The sequence below is a fragment of the Atractosteus spatula genome, chromosome 2 (genome assembly GCF_055471065.1).
Source record: "Atractosteus spatula isolate fAtrSpa1 chromosome 2, fAtrSpa1.hap1, whole genome shotgun sequence".
Classification (NCBI taxonomy): domain Eukaryota; kingdom Metazoa; phylum Chordata; class Actinopteri; order Semionotiformes; family Lepisosteidae; genus Atractosteus; species Atractosteus spatula.
The window spans coordinates 47,028,669-47,054,989 of NC_142707.1; the positions used below are offsets into that span (position 1 = coordinate 47,028,669).

Sequence of the window (26,321 nt, forward strand, 5' to 3'; positions counted from 1 at the left end):
TGGGGTGAATGGCTTTCTTCTGTTTGTAACCATCTTACATTATGTAACTTAAACTGCTAATGTGTGACCTAATTGATTAATCTTTTCATTTCAGTTGAAAGATACACCAGGGAGTGAAGAAAATGTAAATTAAAGATTTAATAAATGATTATAAAAAGTTATGTAATAATTATGTAACATACAGTGGTGAAAATAACTTGTAGATTTTAATACTTTGGTTTAAATAAGTAAAAACATAAGATGGCAGCGCTGCCCACAGCTCATAAATCACAAATCAGGCTTAAGCAATCAAAAACTGACGAAAATAAACTAATCAGAGAAAGGTTTGCAGCAGGTGGAAAAAATAAAGCACATGAATATAAGTGGAGTGATGCTGAGAAATAAAAATACATTTTGGAGAGCAGATTTTATCTTCCTAATCTTATCTTAACTTGTCTTGCTAAGTGTCGCAAATGCAAAACTAAACATTCACTAGATAATGAAAATGCAAATTTATGAAAAGGAACATTATACATTTGGAACATTATTTTTTTTATTCGGAATTTGTACATCAGTAAATTGAAAATTCTGTCATTAATCTAAATTTAAAAATCTCAGTACTTCTGCAAAAGGAAACAACTATTTAACTACCTGTTTTGAAATTGTTAGATTTATTTAGATTACTTCTCTACAAACTGCAAGACCAATATAAGAATACCAGAAATAATTGTAATATACACAACAGTAATCAAAGGTAACCTAAACCTGGAGAAAACAATGACACGTTTTGTAATTCTTGCATTTTTCATTGAAAGGAACATACTACTATTAAAATATGTACTTTGGCTCAAACAGCCCTCAAAGTTTAAAAATACAACAGGTACTGTACAATGCATTCCATTGAACATGGAATGAAAAAGTGCTTACTTTTAGATACTTTTACAATTTTATTTTAAACTGTTTTCTTTTATGAGGGAATATAATATTCCATGCTTTAGTCTTTAATTTGTGAATCTGAAATCACTCGTGTACCACAGTGTTTTTCTAACTCCTTTCCATATGTTAAAAGCAGAGGAACAAAGAGTTAGACTTACGCCTGAACTAAGTCCTAATTTTAGACCAAACACTAGCTATATTATAAACCTTTACCAAAGAGCTGTCAAGAGACACCTTTGGAATTTGCAGGCAACGACAATGTCCTCAGTTGGATTAAAAATACTTAATGTTCTATATTTCAAATCATTAATTAAACCCTAATAACCCCATTACAAACCTTTTGCCTCAGATTTATTCTTTAAATATAAGAGATTCAATGAAAAGTGCACATTTGCTCTTCAAAGTTAAGCCTTTCATGTAAATGTTTATTCTGAATACAACTGTAGACAATGCTACCAGGATTATAACATTTGGACATCTGCATCTACTAGTCTGTTATACATGGCAAGTAGTTCATTATTCTGCATGTCTCAGCCACACTCATTGATGTTCATCAAGGCAGTGTACACAAAACCTTAACTCATCACAGAAGACGGGTCTACTGTGGACGAGTCCACCTGAAGTGTGGCTCCATCAGACTGGTGATAAGAAGATGTTGTTCTCTTCACAAACGGGACACATTGGTATTTTTAGATGCCTTCTTGACAATTTAAAGGTCAAATTTACCCATCACCTGTCCTGTGCCTAATCAATTCCCTCAATGATTTAGTGCTTTAGTACTTATAGTGCAATCAATGACCAATGATTTAGTACTTATTCAACAGTCATAATAGTGTATCAGGAAAATCACTTATATGTCCTCTTGGTATTGCAACCATTTCTGCTCTATAAAGTTTAATGTGTGCAAACATTAAGCGAGATGGAGGGACACTGGTCTGTTTGTTTACTTGTATAGCAATCAGCAGTTTGTGGAAATGACATAATTCATCATCTCTTAAATTTAGTGAAGAACAACAATCTAGAAGACAGACTTTGTAATCTTTGTTCTGTAATTTTTCAGTGCAATCTAATGTACTCTCAAGGTAACTTCATCTCTCCATGTAGATTCATGCAGTTTCTCTTATGCAGGTATCTGAAGTGAACACTAAAATGAAACCTGTCACATGTTCCTTAATCCCATTTAATCTGCCTTGCTGTGTTCAGGTTTCTCACATCTCGGTCTCATGGTCACTTATGTTATTAATGCACCATTAAGATCTAAAATCTTGACCCTAAACTTGCAGTTATTACCCACTGTTCAAAAATCAAAATTTAGACCAGTCTGCTTGGCAATTACCAACCAACATCTACAGTAACTTGGCATTTTTGGCAAAGGTTCTAGAGCAGGCTGTTGCTACTCAGTTGCAGGCTCACTTATCTGCAAATAAATTGCGTGAGTTTTTCAGGTATGGATTTGCATCAATGCAAAGCACAGAAAAGGTTCTTGTTAGGATTACTAATGAGCAGCTGACTTTATACAAAAGTAATTACGCCATTTTCCGGAATAGATTAGAGAGGATTATTGGTATTACTGGAACTGCAACATCATGTTTGAAATCTTATCTAATCGAACAATTTGTTCCAATCAGTCGTTATGCTTCCTGAATAAAGTTGGTCACAGCCGGCATCCTGCAAAGTTGTTTTCATTAGAGTTCTTTTTAGTGTCTATCTGTTACCAATGTGTCAAAGTCTTCATAAGTATTGCATCTGCCTTCATTTTACGCTGATGACACCCCCATTGAAACATTACATTAATCAAGGGGGAGCTGACATTGTGCCTATTAGGCATAAGGAGCATTACTCTAATAATGGGGGATATGGAATCAATACATTCTTGGTGTTGTCATATCTATCAGCCACAAATAATAATCAGAGCTCATGTTGGGTTTGTATTGCTACTATATACTAAGATATGCTCATGGGAGTAATCCCCTGTAGTAGAAGTGATTATTTAGGTTAACTTGCATGTGTAAATAGTTCTGCTTTAAGTCCGAGTATAACTCAAATGTCACACCTAATGGGACAACTTATTTGAGGAAAGAACGCTTACCCCTGGCTGCTCAGGTAGCTGTTATTTAGGATACGTAGTGCCTCATGTACAAATACAATCACATAATACCTTTATTTTTGAAAAGAGAAGTAAAAGTAGAATTACTGAAACAGAACGATTCTTTCCCATCGTTTTCTCCATGCATGTACAGCTAAGCTTTCTCGAGAATGTTTTAATATGGCTGCTTCTTTAAAAAAATATTAGCTAATGACACCTCGAAGGGGTTGAAAGCTATAAATAATAAAATGCTAGCCCTACGGACAGTGGCCATACAGAACAGGTTGGGCTTAGACTACCTGTTAGCGGCATAAGGGGGCACCTGTGCAGTAATTGGAGCTGAATGTTGTACTTATATTCCAGACAATTCTGAGAATATCATGGACTTGACCCAGCATATATATATAATGAAGGCCAAAAATATTATAATTACAACCCTGATGACTGGGGAATAGCTAGTTGGCTGTGGTCTGTATTCGGGTTATGGGGAGGCACTTTGATGCAGTATTCGTTTGAAGGATTAGTTTTGTTTGCGGTAATTATTCTCATACTATCATGTCTAAAAACTCTCTGTACTAAACTCACTACTTCGGTGATGATTGTACATTCTGAAGATGCAAAAGAAATGGTGAACAACCTTTTGAACAAGCCAACTCTACTATGACAACTTAAATTTAGAAAAAGTATTGGTAAGATATAATATTTTTAAGGGGGGACTGAAAGGATAAAAGGATGTTCTGTCCCGTTTTGTTTTATGTGTTTTTCCTGTTGCTATAGCTTGGTGCAGCTGCTTCCTATCTGTGTTATCTACGCGCTCGGAACAGAAAGACGGTACCCGACCCTGGCTGTTTGCCCAGGGACGTGACTGGGTCACTGTGCCTAGAACTCATCCTTCTTGCTAATCGAAGGAACTTTAACATAAAGGCAGCTTGCCACGTACGTCAATTATATGGGAGGTGTACTGAATATCCTGCATTCACATAAATTTGCATGGAAGCTTCACACAATAAGACCATATATAGCCATACTGCCTTGTTTTGATTACACTGTATAAAAGACCACCTGTTTGCTGTTTTTCTTTGAGTCTGGCTAGCATGGGCTGGGCTCCCATATGCATATGTAATAAGCCCGAATTGCTGTCATTTTGCTTGGCACAACACTGTCAAACTACTTACATGTTGGTAGAACAGGATGCGACAAAACATTTTACACTCAAAGTACAAGAACAGAACTATGTCAACTGGATTTCCTCACCAAATCCATAAATGAATCAGCCTTAGTTTGTATTGATGGTCCTGATATTGGGCAAAGTACTGAGGTGAGAAATATTGGGTTCATTTTTTACCCAAGGCTTGCATTTGAAGCTCATGTTTGCAGTATTGTGGAGGTGTCCTTTGTTCCTCTTCATAACATTGCAAATATCCTCTTATTCTTAATGTATCTGTTTCTGTCTTTTCTGAACTTATCATAATGCAATACTTGCTGGTGTATCCAAAGATCTGAAACTGCATTATAGTCAGACCTCAGGTGCTTAGACTTGAACCAAAACTAAAATGCATGAGCATATATCAGTTTCCTTGTACTGGTGAATTTCAGAATAAGATTCAAAATACTGCTGCTCACCTATAAGGGCTTGTTGAACTGCTGGGTTACTGACTACATCAGTGAGCTGCTAATTCATATAAACCTAAACATTACTGGCAAACTTCAGACTCTGACCTTTCAGTTCTCAGCGTGAGGCTCTGAACACTGGGAGACAGTGTTTTCTGTTCTGGTGCATCAAGACTGCAACGATCTTCTTGCCCCATCAGATCTGTAAATCAGATCTTGAAACTACTGTAACTTCTATAGTGTAACTTTAATTCATTCATGCATAATGTATGAATTTGTGAATATGTCACACTTTGGTTTTGTTTGTTCTATACTAAGTGTCCTATCTAGTCGTACCATAAAAGGTGTTAAATACAATAAAAGTTATCTTCTATTACGTCATATGGACTTCTGCTTTCTATCATCCGATTCACATAGTAGAGGGCTTAATCTGTTTTCTACTTGAGGGAGAATATCTTGTCATGTATCTGGAATGCTGCCAGTGACTCTCTGATAATTCTATTGTATCTATTCTGTCAATTCCACACATTACACCTCTGAAACTCTGTCTCCTTCATTCACACTCTGCTTTACAGAAATTACAAACTTTTGTTTTGGACTCGACCTGTACAGTTTCAAACTATGCTTCAAAGCATATAGATACATATACACATATATAGTTCTGCTTTATAGTTCTCTTACCTTTATTGTCCTTAATCACAACTCTTGAAAAGACTAGATCAATATGGACAAATGCTATGACAGAGTAAGCAAGCTATACCAACTAGATCCATGACTGCTCAGAATGCCTGAAAGGTTTCCAGTGTCTAAGAAAGCTAGAGTCTTCTTCAGCCCATCCTGACCACACTCACATGTTGTTTCTAATTTCTCCCTTTGCAGACAGGATGCCTAGGAGAGCCACTGGTTTGGTACTACTCTTCATTTTCTCTTTAAATGTGTTTTGCATGGCAAGTTTTGGTCCCAACACGGACAACAATCACAAGCAAGTCTATTAGAAGGAGCTTGTCTAGTCCTTGCACAATTCTAGCCTTCTCAGCCTAGGCTAAGACAGCATACTGTATTTTCCAGTTCTTCAATCTCACGGCGCTCTCTTAGTTCCACCAGCTGCACGTCCATCGCACTCACATTTTTACAGATGTTCCATTGGAATTTTTTTAAATATAAATAATATATAGGAACATAAATTATGTATTTTAGAAATTATTTTTAAAAATCAGTTTCGTGATAACTCTATAGTTGCTTAAAAACAATCCACCGTCCATAATTTACACCTAATCGGCTCAAACTGCAGTACTTAGCTCACAAGGATATCAAATGGCTAGCTGAGATGGCTAGCAGTCTCTAAAGATCAAACTGTCTCTAACAAAAGGGTATAATAGCATGTACAGTAAACAGAAACAGGTTAAGCTACATCTGCAAGCTCCTTGAAAAAATGGCAAACAGCAACTGCTGCTTTGCTATATGGAAAACAAGTTCCACCTAATTTTCCTTTCACCTGTCCTGTAGCTTCTTCTTAAAAAAGCATGGCCTTTAAAAACACACTGGGAAAGAGGTCAAGTATAAATTATAAGAGGCAAAGTAACTAAATGGAATAGATCTTTCTGACAGCAGTTTTAATTTTATTAATGCCTAATTTAATATCTGGGATAAACAAAGAAAATTACTATATCTCAGCCCCAGATCCCACTATCTTCAATATTACACTTCAAACAGAGCCCACATTACTTCACTGAACATGATTTTCTTGAACTGACTTTTTGAAATGATTTCAAGGTGTTCAGAAGCATTCATAAATACTATTTAAACTTAGAAGGTGGAACTACAATATATACAGTAGCTATACAATAGTTTAGAAAACCTCCAGTCCTGGTCAGCCACAGTAGCTGTGGATTTCTATTTAAATTTTCTTCAGATGTTGAAAAAGACCCAAAAAAACATCTTGTTTCTGGGTCTTGTGTTCCGGAGTTGTACACCTATGCTCTACAGTGAACTTGGCATCATCGACCTGGATATTCTCATCAGCCAGCCCTATTCTCCTAATCAATACAACACTACGTTTAGCTCAAAGACAAGGGGAAGAGAGATGGAGGGAGGTGTTCAAATCTTAACTGGATAGCAGAACTGTGACCTGGCACAGCAGCAGCCTCATAAGGAGCATGAATGTGAACAGCATGGTCTACAATTTTCATCAATACCCACTTTCAGCCTTGGATTTCCAAAATGATCACCTTGTTGACAGCTGCCAAGTGGGGATAGTTTACAAACAACAAGAAGAGATTATGAACATCGGCACATGTAAATAGAATAATGTCCCTGCCTTTTATATCCTGGTTTATGGCACTATAGTTCAGCTTTACCATGAAAGTACCTAGCGCAGCAAAAATAGACCCGAAACTGAGAGATATACTGTACTAAGGGAAAATTGGGAATAACACACACTGGTATCAGAAGATACCAGTGGCAAGAATTTTATCATAACATTTTATCATATAACGAGACAGGACAGCATTACCTACACTATAGCAACGTATGATATGATTAACAGTTTTATAATTATAAAAATGATAATGTATTCATGCCCTTTTTAGTTCAATTCAGTTTAACATATACAGCTTCACAGCTATCCTGTACCCAAACACTACTGAATCTCAAGAGAACAGTGTTGTAATTCTCCGATATATATTACTGTTAATTTGCATACATAAAAGTACATGGTTTTGCAACACTATGTTCACAAACTCATTAACCTACTTCATGTGTTTACATATATACGTCTTATAAAACTGCTTACCATTATTTTTAACACCATAAATGAAAGCATAATTATATCACTCAAGGGAGAGATTGTTGTTAGAGGACCACGAAACATTTACACTGATTACCGACTATTCTGCAATGAGATTTTTTACTGCGAGTTATGAAGATTATTTACAATGTTTAAACATTAGAATTTTGTCAACATTGTTTTGAAGCTCTTCAATATTATGCCTGCAAGTCAGTCTCACACAAGTGTACAGTTCCTATGTATAACAATCACCTCATGTACAGCACAACGGTAACTGTATCTTAAATGGAAGGATACTCTTTTGAAGTATTTCTGAAGGATGTTTTAATGATTACGTTCTCTGATCTCATCTGAAAAACTACTTTTATTCCAATCATTATATATCTAAGAGCTGTAGCTTTACCTTCAAGGAGACTAAATTTTCATGGCTTCAGTATTTGGCTTTAAGGTTAAATGTTATGAACACAAAAATAATATTGGTTGGCCGAGTATTAAAAAGATATAACTAAAAAAAAAACTTTGCTCTCACCTCCATATGGAACACTTTACTTCTGTGATGTAATAGGTGGATAACCATTACCCAGAGTTCTTTGGTACAGCTGCAATAATAATGGCAGCTCGTCAGAGCATCAGTTGGTCTCACCTTGAAAAATTAAAAAAAATCACATTTTTAAGTCTAAGCCTTTTATACACACTGTCTTTGTTCAAGAAATGGCTGGACCTTTAAGCTTCATTGAAAGTGTCTGTGTTGCAGTTTCTTTGGAAATTCAATGTATAAATCGGTACATCCATAAAATACACAGAACATCAGTTAATCTCTCCATCAGATCTTACATATATCCTTACAATATCCACTCACTTCCAGTGTACCACTTTGATGAAATTGTAAATGATGTGTGGACATTTGTTCAAAGTTAGCATTTTGAATCCAAGCTTGAATCCTCAAACTGACATCAAAATATCAGCATAAACTATGAAGAAAATACAAAGCTCAAGAACAAAGGCAAAATATACACTAGAGTGGATTAACAAGGAAAAAAAACAGTGAATTTCCTTGAGCTGCCCAAAGTCCCTGAAACAAAATTATGTGGTAATGCTTGAAAGTTGCTGTCCATCAATGATCCCCAAACAACCCAACAGTTTTTGTAAAGATGATTAGGAAAAAATGGCACCACTGCAATGTGCAATCAACATATTTAAGTTTGTAATTATTTTTTGCAGTCTTTAACTTAACTTTTTACCCACAAAAGTACTCCCACAAGAACACAAGATTAAAGGTAGGACAGTGGGCACAAAATCAAAGATTTCAGTCCTAGAACATTAAGGAGGTAGACTGCTCAAAGATATAGGAAAACTGGATAAGCGAGTCAGTTGCAGTAAAGTACAGAAGAAACAAATGGCCAGAGGAAATGATCAAGTCCTACCCAAACGAAGGCAAGAAATTTTAAGTCACCCCCCACAATTTCAGTTAAAAACTGAAATCTTAATCAGTACCAAGCAAAGAATGCCTGGCTTAATACCAATCTCGGGCACAAATGCAGTATATAAATTACAACTTGAAAACCATTTGTTTTTAATTCAAAACCGGCTTTTATATTCTACTGTCATTAAATCCTCGAGAGTAGCTCAGCTTGTAATGAAGTGGTACTTCCCAGACATAGGTAGTTCTATGCAACGTCAGGCACTTCAGAGACTGTACACCCAAAGCAAGACCTTCTCAGGATAATACTGGAAGTCAAATGTTTGCATTTCAGGGGCTGGTTTAATAACTTATCTTTCATTCAAACTATCATCATTTCCCCTAAAGCTAAGGGTATTACTTCAGAGTGTTGCATGAAGCATCTTAAGTGCTGCCCTTAGGTAAGGGAATCCCTGAGGTGACTGTCACACTTTCCCACAGACTGTCTTCTGAAAGCGTGTTGTTCACTGAGTAGCTCAATGTCTCTGTTACCATAGAAACAACAATGACATGGCTACTATCTCTTCTAGATGTCAAAAATGTCTCTTAAAAGTAGACACCACCAAAAAATATAGAAAAAAAACTACTACAAGAGTGCTCAAAATAAAGCTTCTTCTGAAAAGTAGATCCAATCCTTAGATATCTGCATTAATGACAAAATAACTGTGGCACAAAATGATATAAGAATACTCTTTTCTAATCACTTTCATGTAGCCTTTCGTGTATTTAATTTCTCTATGTAGCCTCTTCTGCAAAGTATGGCTCTCTTATCTCAAATTTGTAAAAATGCTGCCACTGTTAAAAACAGTCCTCTAGAAACATTAAATCTGATTTTTTTTTCAGGATTTCATTATCTCAGATTACCTAAAAGAATTTTACCTTAAAGTTATTTCAGTTGTACTGTACAGCTTTAACAATGTTAAGGAAAAAACTTAAGTACACATATGTAAAGGAACAAGTATAAATTAAGTACATTAAGTACAAAAGTAGAAAGTACAATTTTATTGTGGAGGTTTCTTCAAGTGTGGAGAAGGTTTCACAGATGAATATTCTTTGGAAAGAAGACTGGGCACAGGTGATGAACTGTGCACACTAACTGCCTGCAGTGAACTTTGCAGTAGAACAACCCTCTTGATGCTAAATGTTAATCAGCCATGTCTGTTCAGTGCACCTACTACAAAAAGATATCATCACTGTTTTCATAAATTCACAAAGATATTGCATATGGATTTCAGTTTTGGGGATTAGCACACAGTTCTTCAACAGGTACTCTACAAAGGAGCAGAAACTTTATCTGAGGGTTTGATCACATATTGAAGTAGTACTTGAGCGATTCAGAGAAAGGCTTCAGAAATACAATTTAATTTTATCCTATAAAGCTTGAATTAGTCTATCTCTCAAATACCTCATTCCATTGGAAGGATGGCAGGAGAGGTACCTGGAGTGAGATATGCCCACAGGGGGAAATAAAACTCAGATTTGCTCAATCTTACCACAAATGCAGGGAAAAAAAATCTCAATTTTCTTAACACCCTTTACTGTGATCTTTTTAATTAACACCTCTCACTGTCATGGTTTCAAGGAGAGAAACTGCCCTATAATAGGAATAAGCGAGTCTAGTCTAACTTGTCACTTCATACTAAAAGTCTATTAACTGATTAATCACACTACTTAAAAATACTTTAAATTAAACATATATTGTAACATTTAAGACAGAAAAACATCAACCTGTTTTAGAATATACTGTATAACCCATCATTAGCCATCCAGAAAAAGCTTTGAACAATACCTTGATGTACTTGTTTAAAGCCAAGCCAATCAAGTCACACAGAAGGTTGGTGCAGTGTTCATCAAAGAGGCTGTCGTTGGTGAGATTCTCTCCAGTTAAATTTATAAGCTGATGCGCATAAACCACTTGACCTGCAACAAAAGAATTCATTACATTGGAATTAAAAGAGAATGGCTGAAATGTAAGACTTAAAACTAGGTTAGCAAGAGACAAACAATTCTTTATTAACATTGTCATAAATGAAGTGACATTTAAAAGTGAGCTAAAGTGAGTGTGATAATGTTAATAGGATAATGTGTGGAAAGAAACTTTTTGAATTAGGTCTGGTACTGCTTATTCTCCAATTAACATCAAATTAAAATAAATTCCTTTTGTTTGCTGTAAAACATTATTATAGTTTCAATTTATTAAAGAAAGGGACAGGCAATAGTAGGAGATATGCAGAAAGAAGTATATAACCACGTGTTTTATAAGAAAGTAGAAAAATACCAATAAACCAACGTTTAACTGCAAGATACCTCTTTCTGGAAATGTTATATAACCAGAAAATCATTTAATTGCATTAATGGGGGAAAAAAGGTTTTACACTTTTCATTGCCAGATCCTCTAGTTCACTTTAATTCTCACTTAAAACATGAAAATTATTCTTACGATTGTAGATTTCAAGTATGAGTTACTGTATAAAATAGCAGCATTCTTTCTTGTATAGACTTGGTTGATAATGAGTGAAATTCTAAATTGAAGAAGCTTCGACTCAATTATTTTTATATTGCATTGCAGCTGAATTTACAAAAAGGGAATGCAGTCAGGCAAGGCCAGCTGAACACTGCAAAGCCCACAAGTTAGAAAAATAACTTTTAAAAAAACGTTCCAAAGACTGCTTGCCAAGGGCACATCTTATGCACAAGCCTAATACTTACCTATCATCTTCTCTCCAAGCAAATGAAGAATTTCGAGGACTGACCAATGGATGTCGAGATGAAGGTGTAGTAAATGCCAAGACGGGGGAAATAACTACAGAGATAATTACAGAAATCAAAAAACCTTTTTCAGACATCTTACGTTAAAAGCAGACTGTGAATTCAAAGGACAGAAACAATGACAGGAAGTCATAATGTGGTGAACAAGTGCTAAATAACTCAGGAAGAAAGCAGAACATAGTAAACGTGCACCTCTCACACCTTTCCCTGATGGTGGATAGTAAAGGCCCCCTGGATGTTGCTGGGCAGATCTCGCAGGTGCCCAATGTAAAGAACAACACTATGTAGCTCCTCAAGCAGGCCTGAAGGCAGCTGAGCTTCCTGCTCTTCATAAGGGTGAGAAGGTCCATCATCCAAAACGCTGGAAGACTCCATAAACCTGAGCATTCAAGAAAATGTAACTGAGGATCAGCCATGTGTGAATACAGAAGTCTTTCATTACTCCTAGATATTATGAGATGAGGAGAATTGACAGCTGAAGACACCTTTTTTTATAAAACTGGAAGAGAACTCAAAGGTACGCTTCAAAAATGCAAAAGACGCACAAAGCAGTAACAGCTTCATACTATGAATATCTCTCTTGAATAAGTTATTCACAGTATGGGTGCACCTGTATTTTCTGTGTCATTTTCATACCTTTTCTGTTTATGTATGTGCAGCAAGTAACAGTAAATTGTATCATGTTTAAGGTACTGAAACAGGTTGGTTTCACCCTACTGATGACGTGATGGAGGACTAATGTTCAGTACGAGAGGAACTGCAGGTTCAGACATTAGGTATCTGTTCTTGGCTGAGGAACCATAAGCTAACCCCTGTGGCATTATAACTGAACACCTCAAAGTCAAAATTCCCCCTAAAATGCTATTAAAAACAATAACTGATGGTTAAGGAACAGCCTGTCTTTAGCCATAGAATAGCTCTGGCATTATATGGGATTTTACAACAAAATGAAAATATTATACTGATGTCATGGCACAAGAACACACTGATTTTGGCAAAACAGCACAAGACTCCAAAAGAAAATGCAAAACACTGAAACAAATATAGCTTATATAAGAGTTGTGTACAATGATCTCTTTTAGTGATTATAATACATTTAAAAATTGACACTACATTAGCAGCACTAACACTCATTCAAAATAAAAAAAGAGAAAGAAAATGCACCAAACAGCCATAATTGACAACTACCCTCTGACATAATCCATAACCAGCAACCTTTCACCTCCTCTTGTAGGTCTTACCTTGAAATGAACACTTTTACATATTGAAGAAATGATACACATTGTTGCCTTATTTCTTCGGCTTCAAAATGGAGGCTACTAGACTGCCCTAGAAAACAAAGCATTGAGATCAGACACGTGACGTGATGAGACGCTCCTGAGTGGTAAAGTCGCGCGCTTCGAGTACAGATCAGGTCTACGATGCAGCTGTCACAAGTCTGAGCAGACACTGACTGGGATTTCCCAAGAAGAAGTGCACAACTGGTCTACTATCGATGTGGGGGGCATTAGGATTCAGGAACGGTTCTCTTGACTCCCTCCAAAAACAATGATCCTTGAAGACTTCCAAGGCACCTAGAGACTTCAGATATTGTCAGCGAAGGATGTGCCTCGCCTACAATTGGCGCTGCACCTTCTGTACATCACAATGGAGCTCAGAAAGTGTCAAATGATAAGTGACTCTGTGGGTAAAAGCACTGGTAAAACCATTCTGTAATTCCTCAGTATCCACACGGTTAAAGGGGCAGAAGCTGTGAGGCGAGACGCAAAGACTCAGTTTAAAATTTACTGGCGATTCTAAATGTATGAAAAAAATCGTTTGACACCTAAAGGTACAATAGATATTAAGACAGTAGTGCACTACTAGTAACTATGCTCCTGTGTTTTCATTCAGGTTATATATTTTGATATATCTCAAGGAGTTGGGCAACAAAACAATCAAATAACGGAGACAGGTGTGCACAAATTAATACAGCAAAAAGCAATTTATTAAAAAATAAAGAGCTAGTGTCTAAAAGTGAGTGTAGACTGGGTCAGAATGTGCCAACAGGCATGTTTGAGCCAACATCCATACCCTAGTATTACGAGCTGAGAGATTACAATCGTACTTAAAACTGAACAGTAAATTAACCATTTACATTACTATTGCTAAAAAATCATTTGCAAATTACCTTCATAAACAAACCCAAAATATAAATGAATATTTTTTGTTGCTATACCCATTCACTTAAGTGTGTAGTATCAGCAATTACTGTATAAAGGCTTGGAACAATTAATATGGTGATATTTAATGTTTATCTTAATATAGCACACACCAGGTAAGGAGTAGTGGGTTGTCTGCTCTTTAGAAATATTTCAGGCAAAGCTGTTGGGATTTGTGTTTAGAATCAGTCTAAGTAATTGTAAGTCGCAGTCTCGAACTTTATGACTTTAACTTTACATACAGTGATTTAGAATTCCCAGTATTTTAATCAAATTAATCTTTCCTCAGTCTCCTTCTTTTAGTACAGTATTAGAAAACCTTAGCAAGTAAAATAAAAACATTTACCAAAATCATGCGTGTTGGACTGAACCAGGGTTTCCAATCTGTGTATTTTTTGTCTGAAAAAAATTAAAGCAGTGTTAATAAATCTTCAAAAACACCACTAGAATGAAACACACCATACACCTGCTAAACACCAAACACATATCTGAAACCTTCCATAAACAAAATACCTTAACTCTACATGCAGACAGATACTAGATGGAATCTAAATGAGGTTTCTAAGGTCTGTAAATATGGTTAAAATGGTACAGAATTCATATTTCCATTCAATGCACTGTAGACTAACAAAAGTCATAAAACTAGAACTTTAATCAGGTTTTCAAGAAGTTCCATTGAAATGTTATCTTAATTTTGCTTTGTCAATGAATAGGAGTTAGGTGACAACTCTGTTACCACCCTGTAGGTTCTTCGATCTTCGAACAAAAGCTGAACCTAGTCAGTATTGGGATGGGAGATCATTACGAAAAATTGTAGGTGATGTTGTTAAAGATCATTAAAGATCATTATAATTAATTGCTTACACTTACATAGCGCTTTTCTGGACACTCCACTCAAAGCGCTTTACAGGTAATGGGGACTCACCTCCACCACCACCAATGTGCAGCATCCACCTGGATGATGCGACGGCAGCCATAGTGCGCCAGAACGCTCACCACACATCAGCTATCAATGGGGAGGAGAGCAGAGTAATGAAGCCAATTCATAGAGGGGGATTATTAGGAGGCCATGATTGGTCAGGGCCAATGGGAAATTTGGCCAGGACGCCGGGGTTACACCCCTACTCTTTTTGAGAAACACCCTGGGATTTTTAATGACCACAGAGAGTCGGTTTTACGTCTCATCCGAGGACGGCGCCTGTTTCCAGTATAGTGTCCCCATCACTATACTGGGGCATTAAGACCCACATGGACCACAGGGTGAGTGCCCCCTGCTGGCCCCACTAACACCTCCTCCAGCAGCAACCTTAGCTTTTCCCAGGAGGTCTCCCATCCAGGTACTGACCAGGCTCACACCTGCTTAGCTTCAGTGGGTTGCTGAAGTGAGTTGCAGTTGTGAGTTGCAGGGTGATATGGCTGCTGGCAATATAATAATCAGGTAGCTCAATCGTTCCCGCTCTCTTACTTGAGCAAGCTAAAGAGAAGCTTAGCAGACTCCACCAGTGCAGTTTCAGTCACCCAGAGAAAGCCAAAGATCTCCACAGTATCGGTTTCATATGCAGCTGGGGAAGGATCCAGTCTTAGCAGGATTCTGTAGGTAAATTTAAAAATGACACAATTCAGTAGACTTTCATGACAGTCAAAATAAGGTATAGCTTGTTGTACAGGACAATAACAACACATTAAAAATTTGCATTTAGAGTGTTTATAGAAACTCTTTCAAGGAACTACTTAGCAATTTAGACTTTTGGACTGAAAATCAGAAAGAGGGCAAAGATGTTTCCAAAAGGTTCAGACCCTAAATACACACATTTCATGGCACAGTCAAATGGTACTGCCGTGAGTGCAGGACGAGGAGGGGTACATGACTTGGCAGTGCTTGAATTTACCTCTTCAGAGCCCCGCTTGTAATGTAGCCCTCAGAGGAGAAAGCCCTGCTCGGCTCGGACACGCAGGAGAAGCACGGCGGCGGGACAGAGCTCGCCTCGCACTGACTGTCCAGCAGAAAGGGCGACACGGGGGGAGTAAGCGAGGGGCTGAAGTCGTCCTCCATTTCCTCCTCAAGAAGCTGAAAAGGCAGACACGCCGCCGACCTGCGATTTGTGAAGGGTTGCGTACTGATATACACAAATCAACATACAATCACCTTTGTGTCTTTGCAACATTTTTCTGTTAAAAGCAAGCTGATAAAATGCTAGGTATAATATTTATCAATTCATCAAGGCACCTGCCACTACAGTACGATTTTATCTGTTGACTCGAACAATAATACACAAGTAATAAATGGCTACGTTATGAAACGAAACCTCTAATTCAAATTGTATTTATGGTTTTATAAGTTGAATGGCTAGTTTTTCTTGATAAAAGGTTCGTTAAACACCGCGAGACTGAAAATGCTTTGAGAATTAAACTTTTTATGGGTATTACATCTACAGTAGCTTCATATCGTTCGTTTGAAATTACTTGTTGCTCACCGTTACTTACAGTGCACGAAGTGACAGCAAGACAGAAATACTATACAGCTATAGTATTTCAAACAAACTTACATTTTTGCACTGTCTGATTCTGTAATTACGCCCATTGCGGTCCTTTTACTAATTTTATTTAATAATACAAGACCGATTAACTTTTTAACCCATCCTTTGTGATTAATAATCAAGCCAACCCATGTTATGTAATTCAATAGCCAGAACTTCAGCCTACAGCATGCTAACGTCTGTTTCCTTCACACAGAAATGCTGAAAGCAAAGCCATACATTGCAAAGATTAAAATGAATAAATTCCTATAACTTACAACCACACACACAGGAAGCCCAATCCCTTTCACTGCAAAGAGCTCCTTATGTTTTGGTCTCTCCCGCGCCGCCAGTTCGGCAGAAGACGCATGCGCAGGGAGGGCGGCTAGTCCCTCCCCTCATTTCTATTGGCTAGAAGTTCGGCAGAAAGCGAGACTCCGGTCACGTGCCCGTCACGTGTGATGTTACCCAAATAGTGAGTGAGGTCTTAACTTTCTTTTCAACCGCTGCTGCATTTTTTTTAACGTTTCGTGGACAATAAACTAGTGATATATAACAGTAAATGCAAAATAAGTGTAACATGTCATTGTGTGCACACACTTTTATCCTGAGATACATATTATGCAGTATTTGCTTGTTTCAAGACATTTTGCAAGGTTTTGAAAAAATAGTAGTTAGTGCGGCATTTAGTATATACTTGGCCATTAGTTCTTCTGGCATTTGGCAGGGAATACAAATAAGGGCTAAAAACATATTCGATCCAAACTGATTCGGTAATTAAAATGATAAAAAATTTAAATTATAATAGAGAGCACCCATGAAGAGCGGAAGAAACATTATCAACACACCTGTCAGCAGAAATGGGTTTGTGACTTATTGTAAGGCAGATAAAGGCAAGGGTTGCGAGTTTGAGCCTAACATTGCAGTATCCTCATTTGATAACAGGTGAAAGGAACAGTTGGAGAGTGATGACAAAAGATTTTGCATACTCTCAGTGCATACTTTACCACATTACTATATGGTATTGCTCATAATATTATTGCATTTACCTCTTAACTAGAATTATTTTAAAAAAGCCGATTTCTACATTTGTCGATATAAAGAAAATATACGAAATGAGCGCATGTCTGCCCATCGATTTTAGGTTTGTTCATTACTAGTCTGTAGGCTTCCCTAGAGGGGAGAAAAGACGTACAGTACATTTGTTATGACTGTGGTCGCTGGTTTATTTTCTTTAAAAAAAAACTTCCCATTATTTTTTAAAAGCCAATGACATAATGTTAAATTGTGTTCGCAAAGTGTATGAAAATCACGTTATGTAGCTCGTTTGAACAGTCTGACTCTGAGAGTTCCTAATTAAAAAACAGTACAGTAGAGTTAAATAAAATTGGACCCAGGATAACCCTGATTTCCATATGCAGATTTATCTGCACTGACAGCTTCTCTCTCCATTGCATTGTGTCTGCATTCAGTACCACCACGCGTTTTTCAGTAAATTCTACACAGAAATGAAAAGACATCCAAACAGTTATCGTTGGCTGAAGTGATTTTATATCACTGCGTTTCTGCTAACATTTTGTTTTATTTGTAGCAAGGCAAGTCTGTCTACAAACCATGAAGTGGAAATTGACACAGCCAGCTCAGGAACGGATTTTTTTCCTCGTTGACTATGATGCGAAAATGGAAGACGAGAAAAACAGCCGAGGCACAAAGGTTTTGATATTATTTTTGATGAGAGATTATTCTCCGTCAGTGAACCATCAATGTGATGTGCTACAGTCGACCCTTCAAGAAAAAAAGATCCCGATGAAACGTGAATGGAAGGTAAGACTCTTCATATTGTGCTAATTAGGTCTGTTGACCTTTGTTTTGTACACAGTAGGATTAAACATTGGTGAAATTTAGAATTAACCCTTTCCTAACATAAAAAAAATCTCTGATAGGACAGTTCAAACCTGGAACTTACAACAAATAAAGCAATTAGCTAAGAAAATGTGCTCATGTTTCATACATCTATATTTAATTAGAAAATCCACACTGTATGTTTTGATTTTTACTTTGTTATTAAAGAGCATTTTTATGCGTCAGATAATAGTATCACAAATGTTCTGAAATTTAAAATGACTCTGTTTTGCCTTTTGTGTGGAAAAAAAAGTTGTGGAAGGATAACCTGTTTTTCAACACCGCTAGACTGACAAAACATGTAAAATTTGTACTATTGTTCAATACATTTTTATCCTTTTTCTGTGTTAATTGGGTTAAAAATTGCAGTGCCTATTAGAAATTCTAATTTCACAATGCAGTACTGCCAATACACTCAGTCTGTGAATTATTCACATCTTTAATTTGCTCATTTAATGACAGTGTTCTGTAATCAGAGTGCAGAGACTGCTTCCCATGCATTATGTATGATGTTCAAGACTTAAATGCAGGACATTATGAAGCTCACAGAGTGACTCAGTAATTAGTTTTCCACAAGGCAGCAGTTAGATGTTAAACTAGTGGAACACATATTTCACACAAACTATATGGTGTGACTAATGAAATGTTATCCCCTAGATGGCCTTTAAAGGAGGTAAAATGATAGTGTGTTATATTCCTTTTAATTAACCAAACTGTGCTAAATATATAGAGACTACACCTGTTGCTGTAGGTCTAGTGATTCCTCAAAGTTTTTGAAGCATTCAGTCTGATGTGGTGGTTCATATATTGATTTTTGGAACAGGGAAATTGCTTGTTTTTTTCTGTCCGTGTGACAGCAGTCCTGTTAATTACATAACATAAAGCTTATTTAAATTGTATGTTTGAGTCAAACTGAGATTGAGCAAGAGCAATCAATTAGCTACACATGAGAAAAGATACATAGGTACAGTATATGTAGCTGTGTCACCACATTAATTTTTTAAAAGCAAATATCACATTGTATCACACTATAATCACCCAAAACACAAATAAAAGTGTTAAAATAAGATAACTCTGAGTAGGTAGATCTATTTGAGCCAGAAAGGCTCATTGGGCCAGACCTTACCCCAATATACTGTAACTATAATACAAATAAACTACAGTATAAACTGTAATAATATCATCTGAAACTAGGTACTGGAATGTACTTACAGTAGTTAAGCTTTTAAATAGAAAAAACTATTTGTCTTGACTGAGTTTTTTTATTTGAAGTGTATTTTATAATTTATTTCTTCAGACTTTATACTTTGGATACATTGTTATACACATGTCTACTAAAATATAGGTGTGCACAAGTGTTTTCCAATGTACAAGTTTGGGGCCACTTTTGAGTTTCTATGAAAAAGTGGTGAAGTTCAATATCACATGTTAATGGATGGCAAACTATATGAAATCGCAACATTCTGATTCTGAGGCAGTTCTCATGTCTGCCGCAACTCCTGTTAAAGGACTTAAAATTAGAATCTAAAAGAATAGTTTAATGGTCATAAACTCACTCTTGGCATTAATACACAAAGATGAATCACTGATATTTCTATCAGTGCTGAACAATAGCTATTTTCAGTTTAACCCAGAGTCTCTACTGTCAGGTAATAGGGTTTTAAACTGTACATAATAAGCTAGGGGAGCCAAGTTTCATTTGTAGAGGAAGCTATTTATGTTCAGACAGAACCATATTTTACCAGTGAAAGCCATGGGAGTCTTCCATCTTTGTACAAATGTGAGTTCAAATAGTCTGCAGTGGCAACGTCTATTGAGAAGTCAATAGAGTACTATACATGCAGTTTCAGGAAGGAGGTAGTATTTCTGGAACATGTGGAGTTCTTCATAAAGAATTAGAAAAATTCAAGATCATTCATCTTATTGTGCTCTTTTGGTTTCTCTACAGCCTGCACTGGCTGTGCTGGGAACAAACACCCTCTGTGAAAACCCACACAAATACAGGGCAACCATGCAAGCTCCACACAGACAGGCATCCCAAGCCAGAATTGAGCTAGAAACCCTGGAGCTGTGAGACAGTAGGCAGTAGTGCTACCTGCCATGCCAACACCAATGTACAGTATTACTAAACAATAACATATTTCTGTTACTGAATAACTTCAGCATTCATCTTTATTTAACTAGACATATTAACAACCAGGTATTTCATTGTGCCATGTAGTAAAGTTGGCCTGTAATTAAACAGACATGAAGTGTTCACAAGTATTCGGGGAATTGTGGAAATGTTGTTGCTCCAGTTCTTTACTTTGTTTATGTGTCTTTAGTAACAGTTTTCATAGTCTTTGATAGCCTCTGATCCAAAAGACCACCCAAGTGACTTTCATGAGTGTGTTACAGTAGAAACTAATGTTGCAACATAAAGATAGGATGTGCAGCTTTTCTGCCTTTTCTTTGCACACAAGCTGCTTTGCACACAAGGACAATAAATGTCAAAAATGTGTCACCCCAGATGCTGATCCATTTATTTTGTTGAATTCTTTTAACCATTTCTCTTTCGTTCAAAAGGAGACTCAAAGCCAACTGAATTAACCTCTGTTAAAATATTTTTCAGGATGGAATTATTATTGCAGTTTAGACTTTGCAACACTGGATGAAGGAAGTAAAAAAAAATTGCAAAAAATGTTTTAACATATAACTTAACCTCATGAATTAACTATGTGGGAAACTACATGAAAGTGCATTTAAATACAAGAAGAGGAGAAGCTTTACTCAAAAGGTTGTGGGAGTATGGAACAAGCTGTCAGGCCATGTTGAAGCCTTGTTTCTTTCAAGAAACAATTGGATGAGAACCTCAGATCAATTAGCTATTCACTCTTTATGTTTGTAGCTCTTCTTATGTTCGTATGAATTAAAGATACATTGTGTTATGTCAGTAAAAGTGTATTGATGAAATCGGAGTCTTTCAGAAGCCTAATATTAATTTACTTTAATAATAATGATAATGAGAAGAAGAAAAATAATTGTTGTTCATGATTCATTTGCCATAGGTGGAGGAATAAATTCAAAGCATTTTGTATTTCTAGAATTTGCCTAAAATGTCAAAAGAAACTGAATTATCAGTCTATCTGTTTTGATTGGTATCTACAGTACCATAGTTTTTCCAAACGCTTGTTCAACTAATTACATGGAAGAGAACTGACAGCAAAAGGGAAGCTGAAGACCTTGCTTTGCATGCTGATTGATGTGAATACAACGTTTGTTAGACACAGTCACTTTATTTGCATACTGAAAGTAGATTAACTGCGCTGGAAACTATAGAGAGGGCATGTAACTTAAAAATTACACTCAACAAACTGTAGTATGGTGTTAAAGAACTCTGGGACCTCTACGTGGAGTATATACATTTGAAAACGATCCTGAGGTGACTTCAAAAGGTATTTAATTTGTACCTTATTCAAATTAAATAAGGTTGTGTTTTATCTGTGTTTGAATAACTTCAAGAATTTATTAATTTAAAGGTCATTTCCCTTTCATTAAAAATCCAGGGTGTGGACTTGTGTTTTTGCACAAGGTCTATGCAGGTACAGTAGTTGTGTTAACTTCTTCTAACCCTTGAATTTTTGGCAATAGGATTAGACCCTTAACTGTAAGTTTGTTACTCACAGAATACCACAAGTTTACAATCTATGCGAGTTTATGGAAATTAAAGTCAATAAACACTCTAGAAATGACATTCACTAAAGATCGCCTTTGTGTTCTATGAAGCTATTGTGTACTTTGACATCTTCGTATGTACTGTATTTGAACTGATCTTAAATTTTCCACTTTTTTTCCACAAAACCGAACACTAGATATGCATTAGAAATTTTATATTCTATATAATTTTATGTAACTTTCAACAAATTGTTATGCGAGACAAGGCATACAGTATGAACATTTAGTGAAATGTTGGATATAAAATGAAATGGTTTCAGACTTATACAGTATCATCTGTACAGCACATTATCAATACACTGTAAGTCTTTGGAAAATCTAAGGCAAATCTTAATGTTCTGGAATTCCGTGTAAGACAAGAAAATACAAATGTCATATTGGTTCACAATCCTACTCAGGTGTACTGTACCTCTGTGGCTACGGTTTTTTCTTCCAAATGGGCCCTTAATCACAATGCTAACTGGGGCCCGTAAATGATCCACTTCTTAGTTTAGACTTTTGCTAAACACTCAGCTCTTGGTTTCAAAAACACTCCACATGGACAGCATTTCTTCCAAGACTTTAAGCATACAGAGTGTAATGGAGTCTCTCATCACCTTGCTAATTAAGCATTTCACCTTTATTTCTAACTAAACAGTTCTTAACAGGTGATCAGTTGATGGTGAGCAGACACAGGTACGAATGACACTGTATCAGGGCAGCTCTGAGTGTGATTTAATGTTTTTCCTTCTGCTTATGTCCAGCTGGATGTATTTCGGCATGCATACCATTCCAGTCTGGAAACTCACTAATTAGCAGAGGGTTCAAAACAATTACAAGTCTTGTATAATTTTTTTTTTAATGAAAAGCAAATTTTAAGAAAGGGCTCAAATAGAAGATTCGGGACACCTGAGTCCTCCTTGGCCTGGATTGAAAACCAGTGGTAACCTGTAACCTTAAGGACATTTTCAGATGTCATTCTTTGATAATATATATTTTTTTACCTCTGGCTTGGTGGCACAGTGGTTAGCATTGCTGCCTCATGGCTCTCGAGAACAGGGTTCAATTCCTGGGGTGCTGCCTGCGTGGAGTTTGTATGTTCTCTCAGTGTTCGTGTAACGTTCCTCTGGCTGCTCCTGTTTTCTCACACAGGCCAGAATACATACAGTACAGGCAGGTTAATTGGCTTCTGGGAAAAGTGGCCCTGGTGTGAGTGTGTGTGCCATGTGATAGACTGGGGCTCCCATCCAGGGTTCGGCCCCCCCCGACCATGAATTGGAAGAAGTGGTTCGAAAATCGATGGATGGATGTTTTGGTCTGTATCATGTTCACAGCAAAGCAACACTTGTCGGGGATTGTAAAAATAACGACAACATTCATTTGATCAATAAATGCACTTAATTTTATTATGCGGCCATAGACCACAACAGGATCAGTCATAGCACGTCTCCAGGAGATCTTTAACAACTTCGGCACATAACTAATGCCTTAATATTTGTTTCCATTACTGCTGAAATGGAGGATGTTTAAGATGATGTTTAAGAAGTGTCATGATAACACAATTTTGTCTCCAGAGACCCAGATGGCTCAGTCAGATACAATCTCTCTTTTTCTGCTCACAGTAGGAAGCTACTCTAGAATTAGAATACCTGTTAAATAGTCTGAATGCTGTGCAATTGTAATCACTGTCTTTTTGACTCTGCCAAAGTTATCACTCACTTGACCAAAGATCAAAGAAAAATCGTCCCCATGGGAACGCTTATTTAATAACAGTTTACAGAAAAAGACATTGAATACTTTACATTGCCATAGGGACACCTTACTTTGCTACGAAGTAACTTTTCAACAACAAATTATAGTAATATTTCTCAATAGTACTTACAGTGTATGCATTTACCAATGTAGAGAATTACCAATGTAATCAACTCTAATTGCCTATAAAACAGCATTTTGTTTCTTAATGAGCTGCTGGTAGTGTGAATACAATATCGTTGATGACATTTAGATATTTCTATAAAGCAAACATCTCATTCATAGAAAACTGTATAATCTATGTGGAGATTTTCTTTTGTAAGATTGATAAAGGCCTCATTACTAACTCCCACATTAATTATTATTAACAAATTAATAACCCCTGGTTTGTTTACACATACTGATATATTTTTTGATACGTACGGCAAATGCCATTTTCTAGTGTAAAAATAAGACATTTAAAGTTGTCAAAAGTCTTAGAAAAATCCTTTCAGAAGGTGTTTTGGAGGTAATATAAGAACACGGAAGGTAAAAATAAATGACAATTTTAATTTTTTTATATACACTATGTCCAGTATATTAAAGGTTTATTTATTTAAACTTCATGTATATTCTTTTTTTGTCCAGACACACTATGTGACATTTATTCAAGATGCAAATGTTGTAAATGCTACATCTTTCTTCAAATTGCTTATTTATAATGCATAAATAAATAATTATATGTATTTTTCCACTTATTATGTTTACAATTAAAAATAGTAGTGGACTTGAAGTCACATTACCGTTTCACAAATACTAGTGCCTAAAATATTTTTCTGGACTGGAAAATCAATAAGGATAACTGTGCAGTTAATTAAAATGAATGTATATGTAATAGTTGAATTCATTAATACTTATATTATAATCTCCCTTTTTCCACTGAGATACTTGTATCAGAGCCTTCAGCCATTTCTGTTTCATTAATTTTAGAGTCATTAAATAAAACTGGTTTAGTGCATAAAATAAGGGAAAACAAAATTCTAAGAACTAAAGGAGTGTCTGTTCTTTAGAGTTTATCCTGTTCCCCTTCCATGATTGGCGCCTGAACTAAAGGGCGTAAAGACTACACAAAGCCTTGCATTCCTGTGCATCTACTGTGTACTGTATTTTATTCTGGAAAGCTGAAAATCGCATTAACTGGTTGTACTGTACAGACCATCTGAAACCATCTGCATCGTATGCTGTAAACAGGTCCAAGACGCAAATGGCTGTAAGTCCCAAGGTAGGTTTTACACTTTGCACCCATTTATTTTTCAGTGCAACTGAAAGACGCGGTATTGTACAGCCTTTACGGCTCATCCACGGTATCATGTACCCAGCGCAGTGTCATGACAGGGCTGGTGTGAAGACGATGAAGCTTCTCACGTTTTCTCCGAGGCTCAATTCAGAACGCGCGCGCGCGCATTTTCCTTTGCTCTGACCATGGCATCTCTTCTCGGTTCTTTCTTTCACCCGGCATCGCTGTAGTTGCGCACAGCCCTCCGCCCGCTTTTGTTGCCATTTTACTGTTGAATCCTTCAGTACATGCCAAAACGTAAATGAAGGAAGACGAGCAGCAGTGATACAGTAATGTACTTTCGTTTCATCGTCATCATCATCTTCCCCAAGGAATTCACTTATTGCCTCTATCAGCACATCATTTTCTCATAAACAGTACAGTAAACCCCTTGTTATAACACACTTGTAGGGGGAAGGGATGTCCGATAAAGTGGAAGTCCAGAGCTTCTGGAAGCCTGGCCTATGGCTTTAGAATCATATGTGATCGTATGTTTTGCTGTTAAAGTCGAGTGTAGCACATTCAATAATTTAAATGGTACCGATAGTTTCACAGCGATTTTATGTTCTAGTGACATAGTGGCAAGTCCATCATGTCTCTCTTGCACCATTGTTGAACGCAGATGTGTTTTTTTTTTTTATCAGTTTTAACTTTGAAAAGCCATTCTCCCCACTAGCTGCAGAAACTGGTAGGGCTATTTTCTCACACTTCAGTTACTTCTTCTGAAGTGGGATGTTCCTTAAATCGTCTTGAAAATGCCTGAAGCTCACTACACAAATCTGTAGCATCAAACTCTTCTGAATTTTAATAAGTCAACGCCAACTCCAGTTTTTTTAAGAAAAAATCCTTATCTGTTTTGCCGTTTTCTTTTGCAAGCTATGTATATCCTATAGAAAGTCACAGACTAAAACTAACCACTGCATCTGTTTAAATCTTTCGCCAACAATGTGAACAGCAGTGTCAAGGACTGAAAAGTAGAAATTCACTGTAAAGTTATAAGTTATGTTTTGAGTTATGAAGGCATGTCTAGTACTTCATAAAAAGAAAAACTGTTGTTTTTTTTTTGTTGAATGCAAAATGAATTTGAGAAATTGCCTGAAATTGTCTCATGTTTCATAACTGATGGGTTCAAGATTGATGTCCCTCCTGCATACACTGCTGTTGTATATTGAGTGGTATTTTACCTCCATTGCTCCACCCAACTGTATAAGTAGGAACCAGCATTGCTGGGGTAATCTCTGTAATGGACAGGCATTCCCTCTATGGGGCACAGTCACATGCTCTCTCATCTACCTAGCACCACAGAAACTAGGATAA

The 26,321-nt window shown here is 36.6% G+C and overlaps 2 protein-coding genes across 2 annotated transcripts in view; one reads left to right on the forward strand and one right to left on the reverse strand.

Annotated features, from left to right (window-relative positions):
• The window catches only part of mms22l (MMS22-like, DNA repair protein), a 68,662-nt gene extending 51,972 nt beyond the window's left edge, over positions 1-16,690 (reverse strand). Inside the window, exons 1-9 of the mRNA XM_088940372.1 lie at positions 16,621-16,690; positions 15,716-15,919; positions 15,292-15,417; positions 14,173-14,225; positions 12,867-12,954; positions 11,827-12,004; positions 11,566-11,659; positions 10,646-10,776; positions 7,927-8,040 (exon numbers count right to left, since the gene is read on the reverse strand). Coding sequence (XP_088796498.1) covers positions 7,927-8,040; positions 10,646-10,776; positions 11,566-11,659; positions 11,827-12,004; positions 12,867-12,954; positions 14,173-14,225; positions 15,292-15,417; positions 15,716-15,879 — 948 coding nt within the window. The 5' untranslated portion in view covers positions 15,880-15,919; positions 16,621-16,690. The remainder of the gene's footprint in view (positions 1-7,926; positions 8,041-10,645; positions 10,777-11,565; positions 11,660-11,826; positions 12,005-12,866; positions 12,955-14,172; positions 14,226-15,291; positions 15,418-15,715; positions 15,920-16,620) is intronic.
• A 4,895-nt stretch (positions 16,691-21,585) lies between these two features.
• The window catches only part of LOC148839769 (PC3-like endoprotease variant B), a 341,720-nt gene continuing 336,984 nt past the window's right edge, over positions 21,586-26,321 (forward strand). The window contains exon 1 of the mRNA XM_088938784.1: positions 21,586-21,678. The gene's annotated coding sequence lies outside the window, so the exon portion shown is untranslated. The remainder of the gene's footprint in view (positions 21,679-26,321) is intronic.